Source organism: Bidens hawaiensis, unplaced genomic scaffold (assembly GCF_021521415.1).
Source record: "Bidens hawaiensis isolate Kalapana, Puna unplaced genomic scaffold, B.hawaiensis_p1.1 tig00012795_1, whole genome shotgun sequence".
Classification (NCBI taxonomy): Eukaryota; Viridiplantae; Streptophyta; class Magnoliopsida; order Asterales; family Asteraceae; genus Bidens; species Bidens hawaiensis.
In genome coordinates this window covers 142,417-154,103 of record NW_027492064.1, presented here as the reverse complement: position 1 = coordinate 154,103, position 11,687 = coordinate 142,417, and the positions used below count along the sequence as shown (strand labels likewise).

General features: G+C 35.8%; 1 protein-coding gene across 1 annotated transcript; it reads left to right on the top strand.

The window, feature by feature from the left end:
* Positions 1 to 7,640: 7,640 nt before the first annotated feature.
* On the top strand, positions 7,641 to 9,688 carry LOC143542213 (uncharacterized). The gene is made up of 2 exons (XM_077034851.1): positions 7,641 to 8,500; positions 9,333 to 9,688. The coding sequence occupies exons 1-2, from the start codon at positions 7,685 to 7,687 to the stop codon at positions 9,642 to 9,644; spliced, it is 1,128 nt and encodes a 375-aa protein (XP_076890966.1). The 5' UTR covers positions 7,641 to 7,684; the 3' UTR covers positions 9,645 to 9,688.
* Positions 9,689 to 11,687: the final 1,999 nt, after the last annotated feature.

Sequence of the window (11,687 nt, the reverse complement as noted above, 5' to 3'; positions counted from 1 at the left end):
CGATTTTGTGTCTTCGGATGCATAATCGAAGGTAAATGTATGTATGGTATAATGTATGATTAACTAGAACTCACTCAACGTAGCTGACTTTTAGTATGCACGCAGGTTAACAGATTGAGACAGCTGGTTTGAGATGGACACATGGCAGGTTTGAAGAGGCTGGCATCTGAAGATTTGTCGTGATGTTTTGATATTATCATTTATGTTATGTTTTAAAGACAAGTTAAGAATGTTTGTAATAAATGGATGACTATTATTATTATTCCGCGAAAGATTTAATTAACTCTGATATTTAGAACTGTGTTTATGAGTAAATCCAACACCAAATGTAGGGCACCGGTAACGGGGCCTTACAAGCTGAGTTGTTTTGGTTATTCTGGTTATTGAAGTTTGGTGGATCGGGTATGTTTTCTGGGTGAAACATGTTGGTTTGTGGAAGTGGATCTTGGATTTGGTTATTGTTCTGGTTCTGGTTTCGTTCTGGTTCTGATTCTGGTTTTGGTTCTGATCTTCCATTTGTGAGTTTCTGTTTTGTACTCGACTCTGCCGAGCTACTCTCTCGATTTCGGGCTAGTAAACTAACGGAGACTGTCGGCCCGAATGGCGGGTGCGCATAAACCTGTAATCTGCACAACTGACACAACCCACGTAAAATGGAAAAAATACAAATAAAATAAAGTAAAATAAAATTTAAACTAAAAACTGAAAATTTAATAAAAAACGAAAATCAAATAACACGAAAAACAAAAAGCGCACTAACTCCCTGGCAGCGGCGCCATTTTGATTACCGTCGTTTGAGTCAATCAAACACCTAATTATTCTAAATAGATAGAGCAAGTAAGGTATCGTATCACAAGGAGTATGTGGTCAATGTAATTCGTGTAACAGATTTATAATTATGAAGTAACTGGTTTTAGTGCTGATCACACAAGCAATTAAAGTGAATTTAAAGAACTAAGTAACACGCAAGTAAATGAGTTCAAACAATTAACAAACAAATCACACCCGGGAATTCAAGTAAGTAACCAAACAGTATCTCATGCAACCTAACAGATTGATTATTAACGATTAACTGAAAACTGATCAACCAGACAAAAACTTAAACGTCAACAATTACTTTACACACGGCACTGGTTATCAAACAGTCCTTGCCAGTGTGACTCAGTTAAGGGTAATTGTACGTTTTATCGTATTCAATCTAACCAAACAGTTATATGACTAATTATCTAGCAACTGGTAACAGATCGTTCAGACCAACGTAAACCTAAACCGACCAAACACACAGAAATACCAAACATCAATAATCATATATTAATCATCAATAATCAAAACATAAGTATTCTTAATCACAAGAGAAAAACTGTAAAGAGTTACAAACTATACATCCCGGGTGCAATTCTAGGAGATTAGCCGAGCCGCGACATCATTGAATCTTCAATACGGATGATATAGATCATAGATATGGTCTTGACACGAGCTAGGATAGTGGAAATCGCCTATAGGAATGCTGGAAATCACCTCTTGGTTGTAAAAACAAAGTTAGGGTTTTCCAATATGAAAAATACGATATAAACCAAAAATCCCGTCTTCACACCCCACCGCGATACGCGATGGGGTCTTCAATGGTCCATCGCGTATCGCGATGGACCAGAAAGTCAACTTATTTTAAACCCCATAGCGATACGCTATGGGTTTTCAAGGGAGCCCATCGCGTATCGCGATGGGTCTCCTCACCAGCAAATATCATTAAACTTCTCGTTTCGCGTGCTGGACATCCCGGGTCTTCATTCCGTGCTACAACAGGTCCATATTGAATACTTTAACGCCTGTGACCTAAAATCCAATAATACACGTATGAAGTATCGATGGTTCTAGAATAAACAGCTAAAACTAAACAATAAACAAACTAAAACATATACAAATTAACCGACCATCATTCATGGCAGAAGAGTTTTGTATATCAAGAAGAATGATCCTTTAAGGTTTAGGGTTCTTTGTTTGGGGACCAATCCGAAGTTGGTTGCTGGTGAGGGGCCAAATGTGTCAAGTCAAGAAAAGTTTAAGGTAAAAAAAAAGGATATGAAACCCACTTGCCCTTGGACGATGCACATCTCAAGACAATCTGTTGAGGATAATTGGTGTTTGAAGGCAATTCCAAAAAAACACGATTGTCTCAGAAGTAGATCAATTTGTCTGTACACAATGCCTACTATTCCCAAAGAGGTTGAGGTTGAGCTACAAACCACCCCCAACATAGCGGCCAAGGAATTGAAGGTCAAATTCCAGCAGAAGCATCAAATACAACTTTCGGAATCCAAGATGAGAAGAGCTAAGACAATAGCTCAGCAAAGGAAGGATGGTGACCACACCAAACAATACACCCACCTCAGATCCTATATTGATGAGATTCTTAAAGCAAACCAGGTAGTTCCATTAAATTAGATGTTGAACCATGTGCTAACCCTAACCTTAAAACAACGCAATTTAGAAGAATATATGTGTGTTATGCTGCTTTGGTTAGAGGATTTAAATTGCTTGGTAGAGAACTTCTTGGGTTGGATGGTTGTTTTATGAAAGGGAAATACCCCGAACAGATTTTGACTGCTGTCGGGATGGATGGTAACAATTGCTTGTATCATGTTGCCTTTGCAATAGTGGAAGCCGAATGCACAGACTCATGGAAATGGTTCTTAAATCTCCTTGGAGATGATCTTGACTTGCCTCATGATGCCAATTTCACTTTCATAAGTGACCGACAAAAGGTATGTACACTTAGCATATATTTGTAATAAGCAAACTCATGTACACTAATTTTGACTGTTATAGGGACTTATTCAAGCATTTGAGAGTGTTTTCCCTAGGTCTGAGCATCGGTTTTATTGTAGACACATACATGAGAACTTGAGGCAAACCTGGAGGGGAGATCTGTATAAAGGCTTGTTTTATAGGGAAGCATCAGCCACTTCTGTCCCATACTTCAACATGGAAATGGAGGAGATTAAGAAAACAAATCTAGATATGTTTCTCTGGCTTAGTGAGATCCCGGTAGCAAGATGGTCAGGATCACATTTTTCAGGCAGGGCAAAAAGTGATATGTTGTTGAACAACCTTTGTGAATCTTTCAACAAGCAACTTGTTGGAGCAAGAGACAAGCCGATCATTGCATGTTTGGAGTATATTAGAGAGTATATGACCATGAGAATTATGAATGTGAAGAAGATGCAAGCCACTGCCAGGGGCCTATTAACACCACAAGCAACTAAAACATGAGATGAAATACAAACAGAAGAAAGCAAACTGTCGGTTATGATGGTTGATGAAGTCACTTACCAGGTATCATTATTTGCCTTACTATGATATTACAACCAAACATTTGTTAATATGCAATTATGTTCATAGGTTAAAAGTCTGAGAAGCCAATGTGTGGTGAATGTGGAGGATAGGACATGCACATGCAGGAGATGGGACTTGACGGGTATGCCATGCAAACATGCGGTGGCAGCCCTATATGACATGATAGAAAATAACATGCATGTCGGTCCATTGAAGAAGTGGGGTGATGAAGCTTACTGGTTAGACACTTGGAAGAAGGTGTAAAACCACCAAATCAGGCCCATACCTGGCCTTGATATGTGGACTCCCTCAAAATGCCCAACAATATTAACTACACCTAAACATCATACTCAGCTTGGCAGACCGAAGAAGAGCAGGAAAAATGCACTAGGTGAGAAGAAGAAATTGGCAGTAAGCAAGAAGAGGTAGATGAAGATTGAGGAGGTTCGGGAAGTGTTTTCTGTAGGAGGCAGACTTACTAAGTTGGGGCAGTCCAAGAGTTGTGGAAGATGTGAAGGTTTCGGACACAACATCAGAACTTGCAAGGCACCAAGTCAACCATAATGATATCAACAAGGTGTGTTTGAGTAAGATTGATGGTGTGTGTTATCATGGTTTGTGGTTGAAACAATTTAAGACTTGTGGCATGTATGTTTGATTTGGGATATGATGGTTTTTATGTTATTTTGACAGTTTGTGTTTAATGCTTTTGTGACAGTTTGTGTTTATTTTGACAGTTTTTTTACTCAAAACATGCAAACATTACAATACATTAAACCATGTCAATTACAAGTAACACAGTACAATACATTTCAAATGCAACCCAAGTACGATGCTATTTCCAATGACAATCGTCATTTGACCAGTCAGAGTCCCACACTGGATCGTCTTAATATGGATCATGATAGTAACCTTCTTCCTGCTCACTGGTGTAGTCGAAAGCTTCTTTCAAAACCTCAGGGTCATAATCATCACCCAGATCTTATTCATGCTCTTCACTTGGTCTAAATAATTCATCTTCTTGCACCAAATAAGCCATCAACTCATGTTCTCCGAATTGACATTCTTTGTCTTCCATTTGACTTGCTTCATTGTCAAACTGCACTACATCCTTCCCAAACTCAACATTCTCATTTTCATCCTTCTCAGTTTCATCATGGCTGCAACCTGACTAATAATGTGGAACAAAGATTTAAAGTAAATATATGAAACAAGAAACTCTAAACATTTAACATAAACTACAATAACAACAACAAAGATTACATTATCCAATACTAAAAATACAATGTTAACAACTAATCAATAAACCCAAACATAAACAAAGAACAGAAACCAACTTATTCCTAGCAACATCTTCAAGCTTGTTACTTATTTGGTTTTCGTTCTTGCAAGCTCATCTTTCTTGTTCATTATCTTCACCATTGATTGAATTACATTTTCACAACTAGGTTATGTGGGATCATCAGCCCATTTTAGCCATCCACAACTCCTCTTCTGTAACAGACTAAATGTATCAACAAACAAACAACCCTAATTCGATTCACAGACTAGAACAATTACCCCTAAAATTGACCTAAGCCACACGACCGCCGGAATCATCATCGATAAACATACTAGAACCCTAATTCGTGAGTAATTAAACACTTACACAACACAAGAATCGACGACCCAGGTTTGCATCAGTCATGGATATCCGGTAACATGTCCCGGCACCACATGGGCATCTCACACAACAGTCTTCTACATGGGAAGGCTTGGAAGGTGACCCCGAGGAGTATTGACTTGACATCCGATGTTAATCGATGTTTATTAGATGAACAACGGTAGGACAGTGAATATGAAGAAGACGATCGGATCGCCTGAGATAATACGGGGAAAGAGGGGGAAACAGGGTAGGTTATGTTATAATAAGGATAGAAGGGTAACATAGTAAATTCGTCAATTTTTAATGAGTCAACGGTAAGTCAACTGAAGGTAGGAGTCAGAGGAACCCGCCGGAGAAATACAGGTGCACAACATGCGCAAATTAGTTTTCATGGGCTATTCTATCTCCCGACGATATATTTCAGGGAGTCAAATTGAAATTTTCTATATTATATATATTGTTTATTTTAAAGAAAGTAATTATTTTTATAATTCTAAACACTTTTAATAAAAAGTAATGAAGTTAGGTTTGTTAATGAGGGTGGATAGTTTGGTTTGGTTGGATTGGGTTGGTGAAAGAGAGAGAAATTAATTTTATAATGAAGATTGAGATGAGTTGGTTTGTTAATGGGAATGGTCTTAGTAGCGGCAAAAACAAATCCTATATAGGAATCTAAGAAAATCACAAAATCAATTTGTGGCACCATGTTTACTTTTTACTCTTTATAGATAACTAGCTTTAGACCCCGTGTGACACACGTGATGCTTTAAAGAATTACTATTAAGCTTAAAATTAAATGATTAAATTTAAACTAATAAAACTATATTTTATCAAGTTAAATGGTTTTATAAGTACAAATTGTATTCTCTATTTGAATATCTATACGAATACGTGGTGGATTGTTACACAGCTTATTCGTAATCACAAAAAATATGCACCTAGTGATTTTATAAGTTGTAATTATATTTTTTTAATGAAATAGCAAATTCTAACAAAAGATAATAAAATGTTTCATTAATAATTTTAAAAAAACATCATATATAAAATTAGCATGTATAAACACGCTTTTGTATTACAGTTTCAAAAGAGATAGATGAAAACTCCATGGATCCATGGAGGTTGAGTTAGAGTTGTAACTTAACCCGACCCGAGAAAACCCAAGACCGAACCACTAACCTGGCCCGAAAAACCCGAACCCGAGAAAAGGCCAAACCGAACCGGAACCTAAGTAATCCGGGTTGGTTCTTGGGTTTGATGTCTAGGTTTTTGGTCAACCTGAAATACCTGAATAAACTATTTGTTTAAAAACATAATATTATTATTATGTATGTACACGTATATGGAACACTCTACACATTCCACTTGTTCTTATTCCATCTATTATAGTTGATCGACTATTTATTGTCTATATATATCTTTTCTACTTAGGGCTAATAACATCCGTAATCGAAATATATGTTGCTTTACTGGGGTATGTTTATTTATTATTTGGTTATTTACATAAGGAATAAAAAAATATACGTTGCTTTAGTTTTCGCATTGTAGTTTTTATTTACATTTTGTTTTGTTAGACATCCGAAACCCAAGTAACCTAACTTGAAAACACAAACTCAAATAACCTGAATCCAAAAAAAACTGTGACAAATTTGGGTTGGGTATCGGTTCTAAATTTAAAACTTTGAAAAACGAAGAACTTGACCCGAGAAACCATAAACCCAAAAGGTAAACTCGAAGCACCCCTAGGTTGAATAAATATGTAAGAATAAAATTGTTATTCATTCAAAATTTATTTCCTATCATTTTAGACTTATATTTGATTTCATTAAAGATATAAATAATTTAATTATATTAACATAAATACCCGCGTATTTGTAATTTCTATAACTTAGGTAATTAGTTATTTAATTAAAAGATGAGCTGATATGTTTTGATTACACTGACATAAATTTTATTAAAAATAGAAAATAATTTGAACGGGGAATTGAGGCTAGGAATTAATCTCCAAGTGACACGTGTCTCAGTTATTTTACTTTATTAAAATAGATAGATTAGAGCCATGGACATCAAGAAATACTTCAATTGGTAATCATGGACATCACAATAATACCTAAACTAGAGATCACATACGTCAAAAAATTACCTCAATTGGAGATACGATGTGTTGGCGGATGACCACCAAATAGATTTAAGTCTTACGTCTACATTTTACTTTTGAAATGTGAATGTTTTAAAATTAGAGAAATTCTCAAAATAGCCCCTTAATAAAAAGAAATTCTATATTTATCCATTGAAATTCGAAAATTCTAAATCTATTTGATGAGATAAGGTGTTTAACATGTCGGGAACGATGTGTTTCCAACCACGCGTCTTGTTATGATTGGTTTGTTAACTCATCGTGAAACAATTTAACACATCACCGTCGATGCGATAAAAAAGAGACAAAGCTAGAAATACAAATTTTAATAGATAAATTTGGAATCTCTTTTTATTAAGGGGCTATTTTAGGAATTTGACGTTTAAAATTGAACTCCTTTTGTATTTTAGAATTAACACTAGAACTTAAAACGACGTCACACCAATCGGCTGTTGATTATCTCCAACTCCAAGAATTCTAGTATTTAACGTAAACAAACACAACATTTCCAACCTCATCAAATCAAAAAACATCACTTGTCTCTTTTAACGCTTTCCTTATTCTCTCCAAACATGGCTTCATCATCAACACAAGACCACCAACAACCATTCCCCACGTCGGCCCCACCACCCACACCTTCCACCACCACCCTATCTTCCACCTCCGACTCCGCCGCCACCGACTTACTCTCCCGCCTTCTCCACCGCCTCCCGCCGTCGCTATCCAACTCCGCCACCACCCCTTTACTCCTCCGCCGCCGGTCATCACTCTCAACCACCACCACCAGTCCTCCTATCATATCCTTCACTGACGTTAAGTCATCCATATTATCAAACCTACCTGTAATATCCCAACTCGGGTTCTTCCAACTCGTTAACCACTTAATACTACCAGAACTCGCTAACTTGGCCGAGTCAGACTCGGCTGATATATTTAATCTCTCAACTCACCAGAAGCAACAATATTTTCCGAGACACTGGCCGCTTGGTTTCGACGATGAAGATGAAGATGAAGGTGATGCTGACTCGGTGTTTCTTGACTCGGTCTGCTCGACCGAGTCAACCGAGTTGACACTGAGTTCGCTGCGTGAGTTTACTAAGGAAATGAACAAGGTTGGGTTGGCGGTTGTGGAGGTGCTAACGTGCGCCTTGGGTATACGGTGTTTGGGTTTGGATGACCCGGGTGCGGTTAATTCGTTGATGTGGATATCGGATGTGAATAATGATTTAGGTGAGAAGATGGTTGGGTCGGGTAGGTTTTACCCGTATGTTGTTGGGTTGCATTATCAGATGAGGAAGCAATGTTGTAACTTGCTCACGGATACGGGTTTTGTACCCGTGTCGTGTGAAGTGGGTTCTATTTTGGTTACTATTGGAGATATTGCTCAGGTGAAAATAAATATATTTACATCAAAATCTATTTATTTGGCAACTTTTTTAGTGGTTTTATTTTAGCATATCTCTATTATTTTTGGCAATTTTTTTTACATGGGATTTGCTTGCATTGATCAGTTTTAACATGGCTCATTTTTACTCATGTTAAGAACATAGACATTTAATTCATTGTGTAATTTAAAAGTGTTTAGTTTAACTTGTTAATATGAACCTGTTAAATGGGTTTATAGGTGTTAATCAAATTGTAAATGTTTTATGACTTGTGAGGTTTGGTAGGTAGGACAAGTTTGAGTTATACAGCTCATCTGCGGATTAGCCGGATAGATATGTTTGAAAAATGCTTAAGGTCCTAACTTGGATTTTATATGGATTATTATTTAGAAGTTAGAAGTCTATTTTGAAATTATTATTTTTGTGACATAAACCCACCACGTGTTTTAAAAAATATGGAATTAGAATTTAGTGCTTGCGGTTCTGTTGAGTGTCGACTTTGATGGCTGCAACTGGAGCCGACGATCGAATATATTAAATTAAATAAATAATTTTGGTTGGTTTTACTAATTTTTGATTATTTTTATATAATATACAGATTGTGGCTTGATAGAAAATTATTTGATGGGGGCTCTTAAAGTCTAATTTTTGTTAATTGTCATAGAACGCGGTATTATATATGAGATTATTTCTAGGTGTGACATGATATTGATTTAGACTTTAAAACTTCTCATTTTTGTCATTTTGTATGATTTATCTATCTTGGATTTTCGGTGTTTAATAATTTATGTTTTTATTTCATGAATCAAAATAAGTTACCTTTTTTATTGTATAGGTATGGAGCAATGGAAAATTGAAGAAAGTGTGGGGAAAACCAAGTTTAAGCATAGAAGAAGGTGGCAACAACGCAACTTTATCAATGTCGCTATTGGTTACATTGCCGCTAGAGAGCACCGTCTCTCCTCTCTTTCCTAGGGCGGAGATTGGTGGCACTAACCAAACAGAGAATCATGAGAAAGATGTTCAAGAAGAGACAACACGAGAAAGACGGTTCAATTCATTTTCGTTTGAAGATTATGCTTGGAGAGTTTACCATGAAAGAGTCCCTCTAAAAGACCCCTTGGATAGATTCCGGAACAAATTGTGAGGAAATCTGTGTCTTGTGAAGGATTTTATTTAATTGTTCTAGAATTTGATACCATGTGTGTTCTTTTTGTGAAACATTATAAAATTTGAGGTGATGGTATCGTTTTTTTGGTTATATAAAAAGTATACTCTGCTTTCATATAAAAAGCATCAAGAAAAGCTGACTTGTTTAAAAAATTATATAATGAAATATTTTTTTATTGTGATTTTGTTTTTAAAATGGTAATTACATTTTAAACTTTAAAAAGAGTGGTGCAAAGCTAGCTACATTTTGCTGTATAAAAGAAACCTAAAAAAGTAATTATGCATTAGAAAATCACTTGGTTGTTCTAAAAGTCAAAACCACATTAGAAAATCTTAGGCAAAACAACGTTTGCATGTGACCTTATACCAAAACTTTTTTTTGATAATAAAGTGAATCGAATGCTCTGTAATTCATGACAGATAACTTCATCTATAATATATATAAACGAAAACATAAAAGTCCTACGTGTCGCGATGTGGTCGTTCCCTATTTTTTGGAGTCATCGGATTTGTTTGATTTTTAAACGGTGAGCTCTCGTTGATTTAACCCGGTTTTGACCCGTTTATGCTTTAATTTTCGCGTGTTTCGTGGGTCACCAAACTCGGATACCCTTACACGGGTTATGACAAACACTAAACCGTCTCACAACCGCGTCTCCTTCATCATCGTTGCTTAACTATGGCTGTTTTTCAATTACCGTTCGGTGATTATCGTTTTGATCCCTCAATTCTATAAGTTTAAATGAAGAGCTACTTTCGTTCTTGTGTGGGATTTTAACATGGGTTGTAATGTCGATGCTCAATATCACCGGATAATCAGATCTATAACCCAACCATGGGTTTGGAGTTGTGTAACCTCTTCTGATACAGTTTTCCTTCATATTCAGGTATGGCACCAGGTGTTTGATCATATACTGGCTTGCTTTCTTTGTTATTGTGGGTAATTTATGTCATTCTAACTGAAAGCTCATAAGTCATAAAATAAAACTTATATTCCAAAAAGGAAATGTCTTGCATTGATGAATTCGATTAATCAAGTTTTTGAATTTTTGAAGCAATCTTTTCTAATCGATGGGAACCATGTTCAATTCTCAGCAATTTGGTGTTCGTTCTTCTTCAATCATTGACGAATTATTAGATCTGGTAACAATAACATGTCTTTCTCTTCATAATTAGGTCAATTTTCTATTTGTTTCTCAACGAATCTCGAATCCAGACTCCCATCTTTCTTCCAATGGACGGGTCATTAGTTTCATATCGGCTATGTTTGTTTTATTAAGGTTTATTTTATTTTCCTAAATTTGTATAAGGTCATGTTAGCTTTTGTTATTTATGTTTGATTTAACTGTATTTTACTTTTCGTATCTAATTATTTTATATGTGGCAACTAAATGCTCATGGGTAGGAACTGCTTGATTGTAGGAACTGTTCGATTGTTGTCAATTTGATATTAGCTTTTGTTAATTAACTTTGATTTAACTTTATAGCAAATGGACCAACCAAGTCTGTTAGGAATAATATGTGTTGTTGCTTATTTCTAATCTATATATGTAATCTTTTTTCCGTTTCACTGCTGAAGATGCATTACTAGATTAGTTATAGTTATATTATGTTAGTATTCGTCTATACTATGTTAGTATTACTGCAGATGAGGTTATGGTGGTAGCAGTATGGTAGAATAAAGAGTGTTTACTGATTAAAACTTGTAACTCATTATTTAAATTTGCCATATGTTGTAGATCAGCCTCGGGCCATACCAGTACAAGTCAAAATGCATTTTTTGATGTTTGTTAATTTAGAAACGATTGATATGGTGAAGGATGTGCTTGGATAACGGGGAAAGAAAGCTGCTGATGCAACAAAGAAGAGGCAGGACTATGCTCGAAAAGTGTGGCAAATCATGTAAGTTTACTACTTACATGTTATGATTAATTCTCTTTACAAAAGACGACGAATTTACGCGGTCAAAATTATATATCAGCTCTATGTAAATGTGGAATTTGTTTTTTTTTTTTATGCA